The 22,684-nt window shown below is 38.4% G+C and overlaps 3 protein-coding genes across 3 annotated transcripts; 1 reads left to right on the top strand and 2 right to left on the bottom strand.

The window, feature by feature from the left end:
* Positions 1-358: 358 nt before the first annotated feature.
* dUTPase (Deoxyuridine triphosphatase) lies at positions 359-1,330 on the bottom strand. Its single transcript, XM_066406437.1, has 3 exons — positions 1,036-1,330; positions 838-983; positions 359-650 (listed from the first exon to the last, which is right to left on the bottom strand). Exons 1-3 carry the CDS (start codon positions 1,280-1,282, stop codon positions 594-596), a joined length of 450 nt encoding a protein of 149 aa, XP_066262534.1. The 5' UTR covers positions 1,283-1,330; the 3' UTR covers positions 359-593.
* Positions 1,331-2,028: 698 nt separating this feature from the next.
* Positions 2,029-5,131, top strand: LOC136420024 (proline-, glutamic acid- and leucine-rich protein 1-like). The gene is made up of 9 exons (XM_066406681.1): positions 2,029-2,424; positions 2,477-2,754; positions 2,809-3,044; positions 3,097-3,282; positions 3,339-3,437; positions 3,493-3,732; positions 3,801-3,915; positions 3,967-4,650; positions 4,706-5,131. The coding sequence occupies exons 1-9, from the start codon at positions 2,121-2,123 to the stop codon at positions 5,111-5,113; spliced, it is 2,550 nt and encodes an 849-aa protein (XP_066262778.1). The 5' UTR covers positions 2,029-2,120; the 3' UTR covers positions 5,114-5,131.
* On the bottom strand, positions 5,098-22,614 carry LOC136419686 (uncharacterized). The gene is made up of 24 exons (XM_066406212.1): positions 22,358-22,614; positions 20,893-21,117; positions 20,517-20,652; positions 19,985-20,256; positions 19,754-19,933; positions 18,794-19,063; positions 18,381-18,630; positions 18,251-18,325; positions 18,135-18,200; positions 17,844-18,085; positions 13,190-13,328; positions 12,165-12,430; positions 10,773-10,937; positions 10,197-10,476; positions 8,508-8,702; positions 8,321-8,451; positions 8,131-8,269; positions 7,319-7,488; positions 6,913-7,266; positions 6,711-6,858; positions 6,439-6,656; positions 6,185-6,380; positions 5,767-6,026; positions 5,098-5,711 (listed from the first exon to the last, which is right to left on the bottom strand). Exons 2-24 carry the CDS (start codon positions 20,996-20,998, stop codon positions 5,245-5,247), a joined length of 4,725 nt encoding a protein of 1,574 aa, XP_066262309.1. The 5' UTR covers positions 20,999-21,117; positions 22,358-22,614; the 3' UTR covers positions 5,098-5,244.
* Between the last annotated feature and the right edge of the window lie 70 nt (positions 22,615-22,684).

Here is a 22,684-nt window from a genome sequence, read left to right as displayed (position 1 = left end):
TTAAATATATTATGATTAAAATAACATCGATTATTAATGTTAATTAATTAAAAACATAGAAAATTAAGTGATTGGGGTTTATTTGATAATAATCTGCAGCTATTTTCAATATTCATTCCTTCAAACTATACTTTAACCGTGAAAAGTCTAATAAAATCTAGCACAGTTCCCTTTTTTAAATTATGCACATGATAATTGCATAACAAACTTTATTAAATAGCACAAATGTGAAACTTCAAAACGCCTGTTCTCTGAGATTTGCAAAGTAGTATCTATAGACTATAAACTATCTAATCTACTAGTAATACATAAACCAGGAACAAAAAAAGAAATGATAATAATATAAATAGTGGTATTATTGGCCCCTTACAGCCAGCTAGTTTTAATTAATATGTACAACTTAAATAACACAAAACTTAAGGATTACTAAACTGCCAAGGATGCATATTCCTAAAAAATTGTTACAGCAAAAATTGTAAGGAACAATTACACCTAAAGATTAACAAAATGAACAATTTAAATATTAAAAACAACCAATTGTATTCAGGTTTCAATAGTTATACTGATCGGTTCAGTTGGGTATATTCAGGAATTTAATTTGTGCCAGTGGAGCCAAATCCTCCTTCACCTCTTTGAGTTTGAGTTAACTCCTAATAAATATTAGTTTCAATAAGAGTCTTGGAAGTTGAAAGTATCAAAAGGAAAATGTTAGACTGAGAAAAGTAAAAAAAAATACAAAAATTACATGTGATGAAACAAATAACACTTTACATGTAAAGGTACGAACAGCACAAAAAGAGCTGTTTTTTGTTACTCCTCAACCTCAAAAAGGCTTACCTCAACTTCCTCCAACTGAGGATAGTAGATCTTCTCACAGATAAGTTGGGCAACCCTGTCTCCTTTCTTCACCTCAAAATTGGTATCTGAATGGTTGAATAACACAACCTTTAGCACTCCTCGGTAGTCCTCATCAACCACTCCAGCTAAACCATGTGAAATCTAGATTTGCTTACTAGAGCCCTCTAAGTCTCTTACCTCCAACATCAATAAAGTTCTTCACAGCAAGACCAGACCTTGGAGCAATTCGCCCATAGCACCCCTCAGGCAGCTCAATCTTAAGCCCTGTATCAACCAGGTACTTGCCTCTAGCTGGTACTACCACATTTACAGCGCTTTTCAGGTCATAGCCGGCAGCTTTCTCAGACCCTTTGGTTGGGGGGAAGGCTTCAGGGATGACTTTAGTGTACTTGAGCACCAGGGGGTTGTCCAGTGGTGAAGGCATTTTGTAGAATTTGGCGTACTGACTACGATCAAGTCTGTTGAACAAGAAGGCACGAAGAGTGGGTTTTAAAGCCTCAGCAAGTAATTTAGCGCGAAATTTTGACACGGGAGCTTGGAGGGGCAAAATACGAGGGAAAAACTTCGAAAGCCACATTGTCCTACTCTTTTACATTAAATTTGCGAGGACAGAGAGTCTGATATTGAGAGTAGCTGAAGGAGAAACGTGACAAAAAAGGGTAAAAGGTTTGGGGCATTATTATAACGTAGTTAAATATGGGAATTGTTAGCGGCACTTGAGAAAACAATATTTTATAACCAAATTTTTAACGATTATTGATTGTAAGAAAAGAGAAGACTTATGCCTGAGATGAAAGAAATGAGATTTTAATTCTTTTTATTACCTATTAATAAAAAAGGATAAACATGCTCTAAACGTGATTCGAAAATTATTGACATTAGTTTGAATAGTAAACAATGTAAAGAATGTGTTTAACTTTGAAGAGGAGTAATAAAGATAATTTGGGTTAAGATATTGTTAATTGCCCTCTTGTTTTCAAATAAAGGATTAAATAAGTATTTACTAAAAACTGTTTTTTAACCTTTTGTACTTTTCCCACTTTCATCCCATATTCGACATTTATTGAAACGTTACAAAATGCATATCATATAACCTCAAATACGCACGCTTTGGCTTCCTTCAAGCCGCACAGCTCTAAAATTACGTTTTAATTTAAAATAAACTTAATTTCAATCAAAAACTTTACTAAGACATATAAAATTTCAGCGTTACATTAAGTAAATACATTCTCAAATCTTTTGTTGCTTCCTTCGGTTAAAGAATGCCGTTATCTACGTCCCACATAGAAGACTTGTTCAATTCCAAACAAGAAGGCATAAAAAAACTGCTTTCCTGCATATTAAACCTAAACCTTCCCCATGAGGAGAATGAAAAATCCATTGTGGATATCATCAACAAGCTCCTATCAACTGCCAAGCATCGCAAAGAAGGGCTTGAATATTTGAATTTAATTGTAAGCCGCTGCAGTCCATTCACTATAGCTCAGAACTCTCTTACCTGGATAAATTATTGCATTATCAAATTTTCTGACGATGTTTTGAGAGAATTAAAAATGAGACTTATTGGTAAGAAGTTGCTCCAGATTTATTTATCCAATCAAATAGTATCTTATAATAGGAGAAATAATCAAGGCCTCATATAATGACTCTGATTTTAACAAAAGATTCATAACAGAGCATGTGTCAAAGGTGCTTGATAATTGCCTCACAACATCACATGTTTCCCCATATCAGTGTGTTGCTGCCTTAAAAACCTTAACAATTGTAATGAGATATTACCCCAGCTGGTTTGGGGTGCACAGCCAGAAAATTGAGACTTTTATTTTGATTTTCCTTGATTCCCCTCATAGTGAGTTAGTCAACAATGCAGCTTTGGCATTCCATTACTTGCAACAAGTGGGTAAATTTACTTATTTTTAACCCAGCAAATAATTTTGAATTTTTCTATAGATAGGAGGGGCTGGCACCAACGGGGCTAATTACAAAGCCAATTTTACTCACAACTTCCATAAACTGTGCAAAACTGCTCATAATCTTTATGATAAATTGTTTGTAAATCACACTCAATTGTTCAGTAACATTGAGCCATTGGAAGGGGATGGTTTTGAGTTTGATGATGAGACTATTTTAGATGTTACTGCAAGGAGGATTTTGAATGTTTTTAAATTTATTGAAACAATGATTAAGTGAGTTTTAAAATGGAGCTAAGAGGAAATTTGGGCTTATCAAGTGTTTTAGGACAGGGTTTCCTGTGGCCAAAGAAAGCAGGCCTAAAGTTTTTTTAGGGATTGTTTGCAGGTTTTTGGAGTTCCACAAATGTATTTCTGGTAATAATGAAGAGTCCTTGGAGAGTTACCAGTTTTCTTTGCTACTGCAGAACATTCAAAGTAATACTTTAAAATTGTTAAGGCTTTTTATCATCTGGTATACCTTATTAAATTATGAGAGATGATGGATTATAACTGAATATAAATTTGCAGGTATCAGTCAGATTCCTTGCCATTTTCTTATTCAATTTCAAAATCAATTGTTGAAAGTATTGAAAGAGTTCACAGCTGTGAATGCTACAAATCTGACAGGTTAAAAGTCCACTTAAAAATTCTCTATGTGCTTGCTACAAAGTGTGAATTTTAGTTTATATCAAGAATCAGCTTTTAAAGCCTTAAGTGAATGGGTATCAGTTTCAAAAAGCTCTTTACATCCACAATTTCAATCGCGATTGCTAGAAACAATTTTACCATTAATTACTCTGAAAAAGGCTGAAGCTACTTTGACTATATCTAGTGATAATGCTTCTGGTAAAAAGTCCGAAAAAGCCAAAAGAAAGGCTATGACAAATAGCATAATTTCAAGTGGAAATAAACATTCTAGTGGGTAAGTTTTCATCATTATCAACATAAAAACAAACTTTTATTTGAAGACTATTTTTTAACATCTTGAAGGTTGCTATCTCTCCAGGATAAATCACTCTCAGTATCTAGTTGCAAATACGCTTTAGATGCCCTGAGAAAAATTTTGGAGTACTCAAAACTGAACATTAAATCAACCCTACTGAAGGTATTTTCTTACATAGATTAAACACGTTAATATTTACTGAAATTTCTATAGGACCTTTACAAATCAATCTTCACTGCCCTAATTAGCATTCATTCAGGACAGCTTCTTCCTCCATACATTAACCCTGAAAACCAGATCAAACTTTACAAAATTCTATCTGCACTTTACAGCCAAAACACTTTTTCGATATTACCACCCCTCCATACTACTCTTGAAGTACTAAATGTGGGGGCCAATGATAAAAATCACTTTATTGCAGCTACATGTCAAGAATGTCTCAGGGTTTTAGAAAGTTTTTGCCAACCCATTTGCCCTTCTCTTTATATGGGAATTGAAAAAGAGAGTGTTGAAGAGGAGGAAGAAGTTATTGAAGCTCCTGAAAGTGGTAGTGCTAGTTTAGTTGAGTCTATAGAAGATGTTTCTGTTCATGATCAACATAGTGATGAATGTTCAGATAAAATTTCGTATCATGTGAGGTTTACTGAGTCAGATCGCTCTACCATAGAAGATGGGCTTAGTGAGAAAGAAATAAAATGTAAAGATTTTAAGTTTGAAGAAGTGGGTGAGGAAGAAGCTGAGAAGATCAATGATAATTTGAATGTTTTTGAGAACCCAGTAGTCACAGCTCCAAGCGAAGATGGGAATGAAATTTTAGAGGGTGAGTTTCATCACAATTTCAGCTTGGGAAGCATTGAAGAGGACCCAGAAGATGATGATGAGGCTAATGGAGAAGAGGTTGTGTTTGAAATAAATTGGAATACCTTTTTTTTATGGTAATAATTTATTTCAGGACACTGAAACCTCGCCTGAGAATCAAAATAAAGCAGACATTTCAAGCTCTGTTAAGGCAACGATATCTCAAGTTCGAAAAGAAATGACAGATGTACTGGGCCTTTCTGAAGAAGTTGATTCGCCACAAGTGGAAGAAGAATTATCGAAAGCTGAAGAAGAAATTATTGCGGGAAATTATGCTGATGCGTCTCTGATAACTAACGACACTGGCAATGATAGTGAAGTAGTTGAAGATGTAGCACAGAGCGGCGAAAGGGATTCTGAAGAGCCTGTGGCAAAAAAACCTAAAATTGTGGATGAAAATGAGGTGTCTTCAGAGAATGATCTTAAAGCAGACGAAAAGGATCCTGACGAGAGTTACTTGGAAGAAGATTGCTTTGTGGATGAAATTAGAGATGATTATTAATAAAGTGAATAAATATTTTGTTGCCTTATTTCGATTCCCTTAACGTTTTTAATTAACTAAAAATTAAAATGCATACAATAAAATAAATATACAAGTTGATGCCCTAATAAACAATAACATAAAAAGCCCAATCAAAAACCTCTGGTACTGGCAGTTAAATTAGTCCTAGTCACAAATCCTCTTCGATATACCGAGGGGGCTCTAAACTCTCTCTTATCACTACCAATCCTAAAAATTTTCTCATCAAAAGGCAGGGATTTTCTCTCCCTTGAGGCTGATTCTTGTTTCTCTGCCCCAAACTGCATTCTCGCCATTCGACTATTACGAGCAGGTTCTGCGGTTGTACTTAAATCGATGGGACCACTCATACTTGGCAAGGGAATTTTTACGTAAAGGGTGTCATCCGATTTATTTCCATTATTGGAGACGTTGTATTGAAAATTCGTGTTATTGAGGATGTTTATTAGGCTTTTAATTGCATCTGCGGAATTATCAGCCCTGGAACTTCTGGAATCATCTTTGGTAGTTGAATTTACGTCAGGGGGAAGCTCCTTGTGCAGATAGGCCACAGGCCATCTTCTTGGTTGACCGAAACCACCTACAAAAAATTCCTTAAGTGTTTTTAAGACTGATAGCACCCGTCATAATTTGACCTGGCTTAGGAGGATTCAAAAATTCATTATTAAATTGTTCCTCATAATGATCCAGGCTAGGATTTGGCGGAGGAGGTTGCACTGGAGCATTAGGTCTATCAGGACGGAATCCCTGGCTTTGCGGAGGAGGAGGATAACCTCCTGAGAAATCCCAAGGATTTTTGTCTTTATCAAAGCGGTCGATTGTATTGTGAAGGTAGTAGGGGTAGTACTGGTCGCTGCATTTGCGCCATTGAGTTTTGAACGCACCCACGTAACACCTGTTGGGGTAGACATTCAGAAACATTAGTAATATACGTAGCGTGTCCGCCATTTCCGGCCACTCTGTATAATTTAACGTATTTTTTTGTCTTTTGTTAATAAACACGCAAGAGAAACCCTGTACATAAAATGTTTGTGGTGCGAATGTGTTACAAACCATGAATAAGAATAGCCATTAGAGAACCCACAGTGATGATCAGGACTGCAACAATAGTCCCAAGCGTCTTTCGAGCCCCCTTCTAAATCGCAATACCAGAAGCCAGCGAGCTTGTTTTCTCTGCATTTAGTTCCACGTTTACAAGGCCAACCACTCACACTGTATACTTTCCACACATCCAAGGGGTCAAGGACGTCTGGAAGACCAGGAGTAAAAAAAAGGTTTCCTTCGTGACTTTTCTCAACAAATCTCACCTTTTCCTTCTGTATGATGATCAATGCCTCCCCCATCCGCTTCTCCTCCTCCACCACCGTGGACAGGTTTATGTGCCAGGGCAACGCATCCTTTATTATAATTATCCCAAGAAAACATCCAGGAATTAGGATCGTGAATGAAATCTACATTGGGCAGCAAGTCTCTTTGCATTATGTCTGATAAAAGGCAGTTGGGGCCCACTTTCGGGCTTTCAGTCCTGTAGGAACATCCCTATAAACCTTCCTGGATTGATTTAAATCCACTAACTTACAAAAAACTGAGCGTCATGCAATTGAACAAGGTGCCCTCGCGGAGTTTAGAGCACTCCTTTTTGCAGTCCTGCTCCGTCGGCACCCACAAACGTTTGACTGTCGCTTGAGGTAGCAGCTTGGAGGCTGACCCGAAACCTTCGTAGCATACTACAACAAATGAATTAAATGGAGAATTTTTAATTAATATAAATTTGCCAATACTTTGATCCAGTTTGGCTCCATCGTCCACGGTAGGTCGATCCCTCCTCCCTTCTATTTCAAAAGGGTTAGGTTCGCAGCCGTGCCCAAAGCTGCCCCTCTCGTAGATCTCAAATCCAGGTTCTGGAATGAAATGGTGCCTGGCATCCAGCTCATAAAAAGGCCAATCGGTAAGCTGACAGTTGTCTATGGCTCCTCCAATCACCGGAGAGCCGTATCTGAAGCTGTAGGCCCTGCAGACAAAGCTGTAGGATTTAAGACACTCCAATTGACAGTCAACTATCGATTTGACTGTTAGAGAATCGCGCACTATGGAGTTGTCCAGTCTTTGACCGCTTCGGACCCTCCAGAAGCAATCTGAAAGATTTAAAGGGATACTGCAGGAATAAAGTTTCACGTCTTTACTGACCACTGTCGTCTCTGTCAGAGGCGTCCGAAAACTCTAAACATTTTTCTCGATTGTTCATAGTGTAAATGTCGTAGTCCTTATCAGGCTCTAAGTCAGTGTAATAGTCCAGTTCTTTGTAACTTCTGGAGCTCAAGTAGCAGTTATCTGATGGCGGCTTCAAGGCAGTGTATCTGAAAATAAAACCATATTCAACCCCTGCAGTAGGTGACGTCTATTCTACCCCCAGAAACCTGGAGGCACGAATGCTACAAGGAGATCTTCTATCGTTACATCTGTACACGAGTGGTATTCCTAGACCAACTAGAACTACAGTCTATGCTGACGACACAGTCATTTCATCTAAACACCGGAGTAAAGTGGTTATCCAAAGATGTCTACAGCAAGTGCTAGAGAACCCAGAGAAGTGGCTGGTAATTTGACGGATTAAGGTAAACCCGACTAAGTGCCGAGGCAGGACACTATCCAAGATCTGGGACTCAAACTGGACAAAGGAGTACCTCATGTAAGGACCACTGGTGGTCAGGCCAAAGGTCTCGATTCTCTGATCAGCATAAGAGGCCACATGCCCGTTGATGGGAAACTGTGACTAATAAGGTCCATTATGCGACCGATCCTCACGTACGGATCGGCTGCATGGGGACGTGCCGTGGAATCTCATATTGGACGGATAGAATCGGCTGAAAGCATTCACTTCCGAATAATGATGAATGCTGCAATGCTAACTGTTGATGTAGTGTGTTCAGGAGGTGAGCGGAGACATCACAAATCCAATACATCCCCCCTACCCTAAAAACCAATTAAACCATCTTTACCTGAAGGCATAAGAAGCGCATTGGAATTCCTTTTCATAGGCGCACAACAGCTCACAATGGTAAATATTCAGTACTGTGATTACTTTCTTGACTACGCCCTTGTGGAGGCGAAAACCAGCGGCGCTTCTTAAGGAGCACTCTACAAGGGATCGACTTGATTATCCTGACTCCTTTGCAAATCTATCTTTACCATCTTTAAGAAAGTTGTGTCCAGAAGGTGGAGGTACGATCCCATTGTCTTGGTCGTACCCCGTGGGTACGTACCCATGAGGACGTGGCGTGGGCAAATAGGATCCATCAAGTGCAGGCAAAACTTCAGAACTGCAACAAATGTTAATTTTAGTTTTTAACGTACTGAAGAGTATTCAAGCCCCTACACGACGGGGTGTTCGCCATGGAATTTATTGAAGCCCCAGTAATTGTAACTGTTAGATTTCCCATAACCCTGGTACTGTAGCTGATAGCCGCTAGTGCCGTAACTGCCCCCGTACTGGCCCCAAGAGTCGGGTTGCTGATGAGGAGGCTTCGCAGGCTCTTTGGGGATGTAGTAGTGTGGATGGGGATTGTTATATCTAAGAAAGGGTTAAGAGAGATTGTAGTAAAAGGACAAATCTGGAAAAATCAAGCAGATTCTCTTTGTCAAATTGATCAAAGTAATAGTCATAATGGTCACTAAGTCTAACGTGTTCTTTATTGTTTTTAACCAATTTTCTTTCTATGAGCTCAGCAGTTGAGCAAAGATGCCGAATTCCGAAACGAGTTCATCTCCGCAAAACTTCCTGCCTCCTGCGCCTCAGCTCTCCCTCTTAAATTATCTGCAGTTCTCAGCAAAGCCATCCCACACCCCCTTTGATCTCATCAAGCCGCTTTCTTTCGACTTATGATGTTGACTCAAAACACGTTATAGTTGAATAGAAGATTTATTTTTTGAGAATCTGTTGAAATCACAACGCGCCAAAAGTGTTCTCGGTGAAACGCAAAATTTCCGCTAACTCGAAATGCGAGAAATTGCAGAATGCATCTGAGCGCTCACCCAAGGGGAAGAATTCAAAATGTCATATATGGGCGTCCGCCTTGGAGGCTCAACCATGAAGAGTTCACAACCAAAGATGGACACCTTGGATATCTATAGACTACAGTCAGATATAATCTCTATCAGTTTCGCAATGCCTACACTTAAGTGATAATATCAAGGCGGACCATATTGAGCGACTTCTCAATTTCCATGAACATGACCTTCTTGACGATTCGCTTTGAAGCTACTGGGAGTTCCATATAGTAGCCCTTATCAAGTTTTTGGACTTAATTTTTATACAGGGTGTTTCAGAATTGCACGGCACTATTTGAGGTATGTATTCTCAAGTACCAAATAAAGAAAAACAATTATATAAGCATATGTCCGATCTCAATCGATAGCGGGGTTACAGGGTGTTAAGAGTTAAGAAAAAATTAGGTTTTCATTTTATTGTGTTTGATCTAATGTGGAGAGAGCTTTAAAATTTTATATGCGTATTAAATAGTAGGTGCTGCTTAATACGAGAGTAAATTGTCTCTACTTACTATACAGGGTAGTGTATTTTCTAAGGTCTTTGTCCATAAAATTCTTTAGAAAAACTTGCTGGTACGCTACTGGTGAATATTCATATTTTTCTTAAATTCTTCAATTTATTACCTAAATTTTATCTCTCTTGATTTTTGGTTGAATTCCGTTCAGTTTCCCTATAAATTTAATCAAAGCTATGGACTACAGGGTTTTCGGATTTTTTTTCCGAAATTTCGGAATTCTATAGTTTTTTTATTATTTTTACACAATTTTTAAAAAATAGACTAATTTCATAGTAGTCAGTCACAAAAATAACATTTTCTTAACTTTTAATACCCTGTAACTCCGGTACCGATCGAGATCGGCCACATGCTTACATGAGCTTTTTTCTTTATATTGTACATACCTTAAAGAATGCGGCGCAACTCTGAAATACCCTGTATATTGAGTTGAAATAGATTATTAAAATTCGGCAGTTATTATTGTACCAATTTAGACTGCCCTCACCAATATATCATCCTACCTATAGTTATAGCCATACTTCCACCCGTCCGGCCAATAACCTTTCTCGGGGAGATACCTGGAAACGTCGGGATCTGGAGGCTGGAAGGGAGGATTGCGGGGATACTTGTCATAATCCAAGGGAACTATCACTGGGACTCGTTTCGGGGGAATTGGGAGATAATGGACACCTGTATACGGCCGGTACCCCGCTGCGGGTGGACGGAAACCGTATCTATCTACTGAGTGTTCATTGTAATGATGACTGTGACTACTGTGTGATTCGTGTGAGTATAGATAGTCTGAAAAAGAAAAGAAATGAAACTAAATATATTTCATAAATTAAATTCCTTTATTATTTAATGCTGAGTAGTGTGCTTACTAACACTTTTCATTGGTGAACCACACCACATAATTAAACTACATTAAAATAAGCCCAGTTTTTGCGAGAACAAGGTAAGTGCTTGAAAACCGGCTCTTAAATAATTAGACCATTAAATAAGGCAGCGCGTGATAATCAAACTAACAGATTAAGGTGAGGGCTAAGTAACTCGTAGACACAAAACGTCCCATATAAAAGTTCCAGGGAGATATTTACCTCCTCTTCGGGTTTCATAGTCCGGTCTTCGGTCTCCTGGTAAGAGAGGCAGAGGGGGTGGCCGCGGTCTTGGTATGGGCGGAGGCAGAGGTGGGTTGCTGTAGCCGCCCTCCCAGCGATCTATAGGGGGATGGCGTGGTCTGGCAAGGTCCGAAGGACGTCTATCTGCAAAAAACAGGTTTATGTTTATTTTTAAGAAATATTGGTTTGTTAGTTACTATGAAGTAAGTTTTTCAGTGAAAAGTTTTTGCATAAAGTTTCAGGATAGGCAGCCAAGCATACGCATACATTTTAAATATGGCAGCGCGTAATGTTAATACGCTGTAAACCAAATACCAAGGTAGGCCTTGGAGCGTTTTTATTTACGTCACATCATTCACCTGACAGTATGAGGTGTCAAACTTTTATGCTAATTAATTAGTATTTCTTTAGCGTTAAAAGTTGGAAATTACCATGGAATCTCGAAGTGCGATCTTACATACCCAATTTGGTAAGAAGACAAATACCTAAATTAGAAGTACTATGGACATTGTAACGTTCTTTGCATTATTTCAATAAATTATGAGTTGTTCAAGCGCGGTTTCGAGTATAGAGGGAGACCCAGATTAAATTTACAATAAGTAAATGTGTATCTCAAGACCTATTACAAATTCATGCAAACCTGAAAAGAGAAGTCGTAGAAATGTGCCAGGAATACAAAAATATTTGTCAATATACAGGGTGGCTCAAAAATACAATTTTTTAAAGCACCCTGTACATTGAAGTTTTTGACGTAATGACGTATAAAATTTTATATGTTACATTTATTGGCTCATCAACATTTCTTTTTTATTATTTTAACGTTGTTTTTTAATTATCTCCTTATAAATTCATTTATTTTATTTTTCGGTTGAATTGTTCACTTTTTTTCAGAACGCACTCAAAACCTTCTATCTCAGATCGAGGAGGGCGAAAAACAACTACAAGACCTTTTTGAAATTCGTCACGTCTCTTTAGAAATATGGGCAGCATACCTTAATTCATTGTGCAGGACCATAATATTAAAAATCGTATTGGAAAAGCAACTGGAGCATATCGAATATTTGGATGAACTAATATTTGAATGGGATATAGAGAATGGGTTGTATACCAACACCAGTGAGGAGTGAGGACTGTTTCCTTTATATGAATATTTATTTGTTCTAATTTGTTATGTTGCAATTTAATTATGATATCAAGAAAGACAGGAGATGTATAAATAATATAATATTCGATTTTCAAGCTTATCTTGGTACTTTTTGCATGTATACTTGTTAAAAATGTATATTTTTTTGTATTTTGAGAATTTGCATAAATATATAAGTATCTACTTCAATTTGTTTATTGTACAAATAACACAACTTCCCTTCTTACCATATGGTATTCCATTCCTCCGATTCCCTCCATAATACTCGTATCCATATCTGTAACCGTATCCCCGATCTCTACCCCCAGTATAACTGCCCACAGGGTAATAGTTGTCCCGTGGGGGTTGTCTACAATCGACTTGGCGCGCGTTTCGATCCCTCGTGTAGAAATCATAATCAGGGGCTGAAATTATTTCTCTGTTGATATCGAGTCTGGACAGTGGTAAGGACAAGAGCTCGCAATCGCCTTTTCCACGTCCAGTTGGATCCAATCTAGAGATAGAGAAATATACATATGCAGACGCACTTTGGACTAGAGTAGCTTTAAAAGGAATATTTAGTTTAATTTTAATCGAGCCATAAGTGGAGAGAGACTGCGTCTGTAAAGAATGCAAATTTCTTTTAAAAGTGGGGGATTGACTTCAAAAATTTTGACTCACGGAATATTTGGGGAAAAATGTGTTTTAATTTTTTTATGCTATAACATATTTTTATCGTGGCCATAGTAAATTAAACGATGATTGGTTTTGTCGTATTAGCAAATTAACCGAGTGCATTTCCGCTAATCCATAAAAGAATCATTGACATTTTTACCACATAATTTAGGCCTACTATTGAAAAAGCTGTTTAACGGTCATGTCCGTAAACCTTGACAAATGCATATTCTATTTAATTACGTTTTATAGTGTAGTTTTACATCTGTGGCCATTTTGCGTTGCAACAACCTTCTACCAGTAATTAAACTTTTTATCAATCAACAATAATATGAGCAATTTTACCCTCATATTTGTATCAAACCCCAATAACATATTTCTCGTGTTTGGAGCCCTCCCTGGATTGATTCTTCTAAACTTTGGAATATTGTTTAACGTACTTCTTTGTCGCTAATAAATTATCACATCAAACCGAAATTGCAATGGAATTAACATATTCGAAAATTCCCTTGCTGAAATTACCGATAACTCTGCATTCAAAGCCTCCTCCATACTAATAACAATGATTGTCCTCGTGTTATTTAGTTATAAAATTTACCTGTAATTGAAGCCTTCACATGTAAATTGCCTCTCAAATCCGCATTCTTGCTGACATTGCTCTACGGTCTCGCAAATGGACAGTTTTCGGACAAGACTACGCACTGTGCGTTTTCCGGCCATAGTTCGTCTAAAACAAGCTAAAAAAACTTTGTTACTGCGTAAATTACCATGAAACGCCACTGCCTTATTTATATATTTCACAATAATGCAGAAACCAAGGGGGGGGGGGGTATTAAAAATTACCACTTTCAAAAATTATTTTTTCCACATTTTAAAATATTGCTCCAATTTAAAAACATGGGGCACGCCAGTGTGTTCTTGATCGCTTGATCTTAAAGCAGGTCTTAACGCACGAGCGCGAAATATTGCGCACCAAGCGCATGTAAGGGCGACAATCACTCGAGTGCGTTAAGAAACTTACGTGCGAGTTATGGACACTACTTTTCCCACGACCGTGGACCAAATATACAAAAAAATATGATATAAATAACAAAGTTTACATGACTGGGGCCATCACAGCGGAAATCCGGCACTATTGCATCGTTGTAAATCCACCACCGATCAATCTCTTAATTTATTAATTTTAATTTCAATCAGGAGTCGTGAATTGAAATAAATCTGTGTATAAAATGTTCAATTTTAATTTAAAAAAATCCCTACAATGAAGGAACATAAGAAACGCCACTGTTTATGTGCGTCTCAATATCTCAGACGTCTTCCTAAAAGTTTATCCTTGAGGTTGGAAATATTCAGGGGCGTAATAAGGGGAATTAAATAGGGAGTAGCTTGAAAATAAAAGTCGGCTTAATGTAAATATGTTGTTAGATCTATAATTATAAAATACGCCACTGTAATGGTAATTTAATGACCTTGATGGTCAGAGGCGTAGCACGGGTCATTCTCAAGAGGTCCTGGACTAAAGTGAAATCAGTATTTATAAGATATTAAATTCAGTATGCAAAAGTCGTTAGTACACTGAGGGTTTCAGGATACCAGGTTGAAAATTGATGCTTTTATTTCAAAAATTGAACATCTCGTTTCAATGAAATGAGTCTTGGAACGTCACTGGGTGATGCGTCAGTTCGGTCCAAAGCTTTCAGTTGTTTCCACAAAATTTGAGGGTCACAAATTTCGGCCAGAGGCGTAGAAAGGGGACGTTAAAAGGGATCAGAATATAAATTAAATAAAATGGAAAAAGCTACACAATTTGGGTTATTCCAAAAAAGAGTGGCAGCATGCAAAATTTCGGGTGGTTTTACACATTTTCTTGCGATGCATCCAAAATTCTTTTAGTTCGAAGAAAAAAATAACATAAAAGTTCCAAAAATTTCCTCTTTTTTGTTGATAATACCAATAAGACACGTAACTCAATCCAAGCTCAAATTGACTATCAAAACCACTTAAGGACGCGAAAACAATGCAAGTGATAGTTATCATCAACTAATTGACCTTTAACTTATAAGAACAATGATTCAATACCCGGTGTGAATATTCCTTTATCTCGTGGTGATTAAACACAGTAATTACATTCATCAAGACAAACACCCAGAAATCTCATGTGTATCTATTAATGTAATGAGGTCAATAGGACTCTAATTAATTAGTTTTAGGAAAAAAATTTAAGGGCTACTCGAGTAGTTGGGGCTTAACTCGAGGGTTAGACGACAGGTTTCTTCAAAAGGAACCTAAAAAATCGGCCTTAATAAATCCCACCTTTCGCATCTTCGATGATGATAATAGATCCATGGACGAAGAAGGAGAAAAGACACAACACCAGAACCCCACTAGTCCGGGACACCATTTTTTCAACACATGACTCGCGAAACTACCACCTGAGCCAACTAGCGGTACCACCAACCACCACCGACCATAATAATTAACTAAATCCGAACGCGCACAGTTTCAGTTTGACCATGTGGGTGATGCAAATTTCTCAGGCGAAAATTACCATACAAAAGTAACTTTTACGTAATCCCAACTAATGTCTTGACTATTTAGTTTCGATCACTTAAAGAAACTGCCGCGGACCGAAGATGTCACCGATGGACTAGGTGCCACCTAGAGCATCGGGTGGATTTTAAACGCCCAGATTCAAGGTTTTGATGGGTGCGCTTTTTCTGTAATGGTATCCACTTTTGTTGCTGTTGATGAATTGCTGGATGTAATTTGTACGTATATTGTTCAATGATGGCTGATGGGAGAATATATTTGTAGTATTAATGGTGGTTTGTTCGGGTTGAGATCCACTTTCGAAGTGAAGAGAAATGATTGTGTTGTTTGTTGTAATGAAGCTGATAATTAGATAAAGGCCCTATACCTGAACAATCCTTCGTTGCCTGTAGACAAATACATTAATTTGTGTGTTTAGGAACGATCATGTTCATATGTGATCAAGATCATGTCGATCATGATTAATTCAGGTTCGTCTTGTCCACTGTTAGCTAATTCAGACTGATTTTGTTTATTTATAAGTTTGCTGGATTCAGCCTTGATTGATCAAATTCGCTCTGTTTAGTTCAATTTTGTTCTGATTAGTTTCGGACATCATGTGTCCTTTTTGTCCACTTTTGTTTAGTTCTGGCTAATCCGACTTGGTGCGGTTCGATCCAAACCATCTTTGTTCATCTTTTGATGGTTTAGATTTGGTTTGATTAGCCCAGGCCTGTTTTGATTAGTTTTATAAAAATCGTGCTGGTCCAGATCAGTTTAGGACCTCTTAATGAATTTTGGCTAAATCGTATGAATTTTCTTCAGTTAAAGTTTTTTCCATTTGGGGAGGTATGGTGACAGTAAAAGAATACGAGGAGATTCTTTAACGCGGCCAAAAGAGATAAAGTCCTAAGGCGGGTCGTCTGTGCGTACTGCACGATGTCCCTAGAGAGAACCCAGGCCTTGGTAGGACTCCATGAATTGATCTCTTCCTAGGGCGCACCCAGGAAGAGATTCTCCGTGTTCTTACTCGGGTCACGGAGGCAGGCGAATGACCATCCAAAAGTGGCAAGCACGATGGACACGACTGGTGTACAAGAGGCAGAAGATCAAGCGATTGATGATCCCTGACTTAGATCTATGGACGTCGTGCAAACATAGGCGTCTGAACTTCCATCTAATCCAGACACTCGACGGTTATGGTAGCTACACTCACAAAATAGAGAAAACCATTCCGGATTGTGAGAACTGCGGAGTTGCCGATACCATAGAACACTGCATTTTCCAATTTTCCATCGTTCGAAGAGCAAGGAGACCTGCTAAAAGAACGCGTGGATATTCTAACTCCAACATCTCTCATCAACCGGATGTTGGATGGCAAAGCAAAGTTGCTATAGCTGTAGCCATTTCTGCGATAATTAAGGAAAGGGAGCGTATGGAGCATACTACTCAAGAGGGACAGCAACCCCGAGCCAAAAAACGATTGACAGCTGAATCTCCAAGCCCCTTGACAATAATGATTTATCCCCCAGGGATAATTCCGAGTCGTCGCAGACTACAGGAAAGAGAAATTCGAGATTTCTATTGGCTAAGTGGCCCAGGGGAATCCCACACTATTCGGTAACCAGAACACTAAACCAGATGTCTTTGGAAGATTTTCCTCGGGAGAAAAAAAGTTTTTTGGTTCACATAATACTAGGATGATTTCACAAATTCCTGAAGAAAATATTTTTAAGTGGCCACTCGTGGTTTAATATTTGTAGTAGGTACGCCACTGATTTTTCGCTAAGAAATGTGAAGTTTTGCCCAGTTTGCAGATAATACTAAGAGAGACTACCATATACAAAATCATGGGCGTAGAGAGTCAATCTTTACTACAAGTGGCAGAAATTTTTAAATAAATTATTGTTGATTGAGGTCACTTTTAGAAATATAGCCAATACGCCCCTGACTTTTTTAATCGATATAACGTTTTGCCTAATTTGTAGCCAATCCTTAAAGGTACCATTCAGTGTAAAATCATTGGCGTAGCTAGTTATTTTTTGGTGGTAGAAATTTTTAAAGCTATAGTCGTTTTGCAGTTATCCCTGGAAAAACCGAAATTTGAAGAATACGCATGTAGAAAGTAGTTAAAATAGTCTAATTTTACACAAATTCCCTTCAGAATTTTCAGACCATCTCAGCAATGACGATATTTTTATCCATTTTGAACACGCACTGAAAATCCAGAATGATTTTCAAGTCGCCAGTCAAAACACAAACATAACTGAACATATTGGAAATGATTGATGGTGAAGTCGAATTAGTTATGCATTCTGGTACTACCCAACAATGGGTCATTGTAAACAGTTGCAATGCAGCCTTCAGCATCGTTATTGAACGACCAGATTGTGATCTTTTGGCAACTTTGTGATGCAAGAGGTACCAAAATTGTAACAACTGAAGCTGAATTCGAGTTCAAAAAAATCTGTTTATTGTCGTCTTGTGCGGATATAAGTTGCATTCGACGAGATCCACCATTCTAATTGCCCCATTGTTGTAGTTGCAATTAAATTCATAAATTAGTTCCAAATAATAAGAAAATTAGTAGGTATAATGAGTTGTTACGGTAACGGTGTAACGCGCCTTCTGTTAACCCTTGAAAATGTGCACGGGTTTTCCAGTTACTAAGCCAATTACATCGTGTAATTGTTTTTATAATAATTGTTATGGAAAATACTTACCATCGCCCTTGTCATTGGCCAGCTCCGTTATGATTGAAGTAATCTTCTCTCCGTTATACCCCACACTCTCAGTAACCACCCTAATACCTCCCTTATCGTCGAAAGGCTCTCCAGGTTTTTCTTGGTGCTCATTACCGTAATCCACAATTCCATAGTGATTGCTCAGCTCTGTGGAAGGAGGTCTTGCGCCTTCGGGTCTCCTACTTGCAGTGGGAGGTCTGAAGGAGGTAGTGGAAGCTGGGCTGTAGGAAAATAAGCAATAAGAGTGACTGAGATGAACTTATCTCATACCTTAAAGGGCGCAGGTCTTGGAAATTTGGAACTGAAGGTCTCTCGTATCCTCCATCAAGAGCAGGCCTGTAACTAATTTTTTTTATCTATGAAATTTGGACTAAGTAACTTTATACCTCAGATTGGGGTATTCTTCAGATGGAGGACGTTGCGGTCTGCGTTCCTCACTATTAAAGCCCGCTGGATTTGGTCTATATAAACATTAACTTTTTGATGTATTTTTGTTAAGATGAAACTGGAACGTACCCATAAAGAGGTCTGTGATCGGGATTAGGCCTCATGAACAAATAATCCTGCCCTGCAGGGTGGTTATACTCGTTGGGGTGCGGCACCACCGACCCGTATCTATGGGGGAAGTCTGGGTTGGGTCTAAGGTAGTGGTCATAGTAGTTGTAGGGAGGTTCCGAAGAACCATAACTACTGTTAATAGGAACATCTTTATATGGACATTTTTTTCCGAATAAATTTTGAACGATAGCATTCTGCGTTATTATCTCTTAGGGCCTATAGATCAAAGTATCGCTAACATTACCTAGCAGATAATTTACATGCACCCCAAGCAAGTTCCTAATGCTCAGCCTTTATTTGCACATTTAATTTTCCACTATTCCCTTGATAAAGTTATCTGGACTTTGAGATTTCAGTTCTTAATCTACTACCTGACACCTGCCTGTATGTCTCCGATTCAAACGAAGTATGATGATTAAAGTGTGATTCGTATTTCCGGTGATCTATGGGTACAGTTGGTCTGTAATCTCGATGGTTTGGAGGTCTAGGGTCAAGTCTATCATTTGGGTATTCCTCAGGCCAATAGGGAACGTTTTGCGAGTGTCCGAAACCATCCCCGTAGTGCTGTGCGGGTTTGTAGGGAAGCTTATGGTCGTCGTAGGGATGACTAAGGGCTGATGGTCTGAATGGTGGTGCGTTACCTTCAATTTGATTGACAAGTAGAAGATTAGTCAATTAGCGATGCATTCATTCTAATTTTCCCTTGGATCGGCCAAAGCAGTCTTCTTACGCTAAAGCTATTTGACCACTGAAGGCGCAAATGGGTCGTTAATACGCGACATTTACAGGCACAGGGAGAAGTGGACAATTTAATTTCTCTACATCACTGTTTTCTAACCAGTACTCTACCACAATACGCCAACATGTTTCTGTGCTCGTGACTCTTTTGTCAGGATTAATATAATTATCATCAGCAAGTAATTAGGAAATTAAATTAATTAAAAAATTGGGATGTCCAATTTTTGTGGCGCTTCGTTCTGTTTAATCAATATATATTCGGGACACTAAAATATATAAAAAATTAAAAGTCAGGGATTGAAGAAAAAATTCACAAGACACGAATTTAAAGAAATTTTTTTAATATGTTTTAGTGCCCTGAGGGTGGTTTAACATTAATAGACCACGGGTGGATATTAGCAATTCAAATATCGAAAACGGGAAAAATGCGCTCAGCAAAACCAATGCCATTAACAAAATGGCAACAGTGCTACCGTCTTTTGTTAAACAGAATTGTGGAAGATGTCACACATGACAACTGGGAATGGATGTATGAGTTCCCAAACAGAAGAACCGCATTGTTGTCGTTACATTCTCACTCGAGCCCTACTCACCATTCCCACTCCCGTATTTCTGGCCGCCTACACCAGGAGAATTCCCATGGTTCAAAGTGCTCCCTGAGACCAAGATGTCATGCACCGGATGTAGCACACTATCCGGACCATGGGCAATACTTACTAAGGTCTGCACATGCTCCACATTACCTCCATTGCCAGTACCTCCATGGTAGTCTCCTATAGTCATAATTTTCGAAAAGGTGCCTCAAGCTCTAACACGAATATCACCTTCAGAAACTGAGTTGTGATAATGATTTGAAGGAGCCGGTAAATTTCCATAGGAACCGTCAGCATGAGGGGTAGATTCTGAGCCTGCGTTACTGCCAGGCCTCTGGGCAGATGGATGACTCTCTGGTGGTTCCAGGACGATTTGGCAATCCAGCGTTTTGACGTACAAATCAAAGTCTGGATCACTGATTGTCCCAACGGGTTTCAAATCGACAGTTTCTTTGACGGGTTGGTTGCTAAGGAGGCAGGTGCCGTTGCCCTTTGGGCCAATCCTAATTAAACCGTAAGGTCATCAACGGGTATAGAGATGATATACGCTTTAATAATAAGAGGAAGTATTTTGCTTGATGCAGCCTTGATGGTCATCAAGTTATAAAACCTAATAAGCATACGAAAACAAAAGAACGGGACCAATTATTTTCAGCTTGTGATTGTATTCTTAAATCATCAGCGGAAATGGCGACCTTCAGGGTGTATTTTCATGTTTTTTGCCTGTTCAGTGTTATGCATAGATATTAACAATAGATCATACCCAAAACTATAAGCCCTGCACTTATCCTTGTCATTAGTGCACTCCTTCTCGCAAGAGCTCACGGTATTGTGATCGAACCTTTTGTAGGCTTGAGTAGGGTTCAGTTTTTCCCCTAGGGCCAATCTCTCATAGCAATCTGAAAATTGAAATATACGCAAACTTTAGCCTCATTTCAATGTGGCGAACACCTGGCGGATTAAGGTCAAACGTAGATCAAAGCACAATCATCACCCGGAATAAAGTTCATTAGCATTTTCTGATGATCGTGCAGAGAATTCGTGTAATAAAGTACAGTTAATCCAAAATAAGACTTTTGCCATGGACCCATATTTCGGTCATAACATAAGTGGGTTTATATATCATAAAATTTGCTCACCATTTCTTATGACGGTTAGCTGACCATCAATGTTGATGGCTGTTGCGGCGGCAAGGTACCACGCACTGAACACTGCGAAATGTGCACTAAAAGTCTTTATTTCCATAGTCCAAAATCAGTGTTTTTCACGTTAGTGCATCTTGAAGGTGCTTAATTATCCGGATGAAGACCGCACCTTTAATTGTTTACTTTCTTGTGGGTTTTGTAACGGCATTACATTTGCCTCTGTAATTGAATTTGCATTGTTTAGAACAAGTCTTTGCCTTTAAAAAAAAGATGTAATATCTGAAAATCTAGTTATTAAATATTCAGATTATTATGACTTGAATGAGAAGTAATTAAGCTTTATTGTTGCTTTTTTAAGTGTAAATGGCGCAATGTAATGATCGTTTCCTCTGTTTTCATTTGCTGTTATGGCCTGCAATAGCAAAAATAGATAGGACGACAAACCCTTTTTCTTGTTAGCAAAAAATATCATGTGAAAAATACGCGGGATCCGTGTTTCTTTCACCAACTTTGAGTGAATTGAGCAGATATTATTCAGGAATAATACTAAATTTCAAAAGACAAAAAGGCCTAAAAACCAATAAAGGAAAAATCAGTTTTTAGAAACTCCCACTAACTTTCAGAAATCTCTTGTAGCTGGCTTTGGTCGACCCTAACGCGAGTTTTTGAAACGAAAGGAACACACCCCAGCGCTAAGAAAAACAAAAAAATGTTTACATTTGTAACCAAAAAAACACTCAAGACTCGAAAAGTTGCCAAAGAAAATCATGTTCAACCTGAAAAATCAGTTCGTGAAACTTTTTTTATGAACTGTAGATCTAGTGCGCGTATTCCCATAGACGGTGGAGAGATAGAAAGACATAAGACAGTCGAAATCAAATGACATCACTGATTATGTAAACGCGCATGAGCTCTAAAGTATGATTGGTTGCCTGCTATACTTAGCTGAGGATATATTTTTGTATTTTTCAGTGAAAAAAAAAAGCTGAGGAGAGCTTAACCTTAGTAATCTGAACTGGCGCCTGAACTCAGTGGAATGTGTGGAACGACGATGAAAACTATAATTCGATCAATTTGGTTCTTTTGAACACTCTGTAGATAAGTCTTATTTTTGGTACAAAAAATTTTGCACCAGAAAAATTTTCGCACCAATATCGTAGAATATCGAACGAGACTGATTGGTGTGATGATGCATTTAACCACAGCTACCGTTTCTGCTGATAAGATTAACAGAAAATTCGTCATTTGGCCCTTAGCAGTCAAGCGCACGTGTTAATATAGTCATTGTGACCAATCTAATCAGCGTCATTTAGTATTCTCAACGTTGTCATGGAGATCGATTTTGCTTGCCACTGTAACAGCTACTTGAGAAAGTGGATCTTAGAATTTGAATTTTATACAGAAGAGAGAAAATCCACTTGAGACCAGGAAAAAAATTGTCCTTCACTATCCCATTTACCACAGAAACGGGTTATTTCTTTGGCATAAGTTTCATCAAGCTATAAAGAATTAGAAAAAATGACAACCCTACCTACACCCTTAAAGAAACCCTTGAAACCCGGTCAGACCATGCATAAACCAGTTCCAAACCAAGCATCACCACAACCTGAAACGCACTTCTTTCGCGGTAAACGAAACAAAATAATTCCGCACGTCTCTGATGAAGAAGGGCGTCCTCTTCGACCACCAATGACGGACAACTGGAAGGAACTGAAGGAAGACTGCGAAGATCTTCAGTGGCCAATCTTCTTGTAATTTCATCTTATCTCGCCTTAACATCGAAATT

Source organism: Euwallacea similis, chromosome 3, assembly GCF_039881205.1.
Source record: "Euwallacea similis isolate ESF13 chromosome 3, ESF131.1, whole genome shotgun sequence".
NCBI lineage: Eukaryota > Metazoa > Arthropoda > Insecta > Coleoptera > Curculionidae > Euwallacea > Euwallacea similis.
The sequence above is the reverse complement of the archived record's forward strand: the minus strand, read 5'-3'. Positions and strand labels throughout refer to the sequence as shown.

Bases quoted from the DNA above. Each gene is read 5' to 3' on its own strand.
- LOC136419686 (XM_066406212.1), bottom strand. From the start codon at position 20,998: ATGGAAATAAAGACTTTTAGTGCACATTTCGCAGTGTTCAGTGCGTGG. The intron at 10,938-12,164 runs GTAAGAAGGGAA...TGTTTTTTGCAG, and splicing joins GAGGAATGGAATACCATATG to ATAGACGTCCTTCGGACCTT. The intron at 6,381-6,438 runs GTGAGATTTGTT...CTGGTCTTCCAG, and splicing joins TCATCATACAGAAGGAAAAG to ACGTCCTTGACCCCTTGGAT.
- LOC136420024 (XM_066406681.1), top strand. From the start codon at position 2,121: ATGCCGTTATCTACGTCCCACATAGAAGACTTGTTCAATTCCAAACAA. The intron at 2,755-2,808 runs GTGGGTAAATTT...ATTTTTCTATAG, and splicing joins CATTCCATTACTTGCAACAA to ATAGGAGGGGCTGGCACCAA. The intron at 3,438-3,492 runs GTTAAAAGTCCA...TGTGAATTTTAG, and splicing joins GAATGCTACAAATCTGACAG to TTTATATCAAGAATCAGCTT.
- dUTPase (XM_066406437.1), bottom strand. From the start codon at position 1,282: ATGCCTTCACCACTGGACAACCCCCTGGTGCTCAAGTACACTAAAGTC. The intron at 984-1,035 runs GTAAGAGACTTA...CACATGGTTTAG, and splicing joins GAACTTTATTGATGTTGGAG to CTGGAGTGGTTGATGAGGAC. The intron at 651-837 runs GTAAGCCTTTTT...AATATTTATTAG, and splicing joins CTCAGTTGGAGGAAGTTGAG to GAGTTAACTCAAACTCAAAG.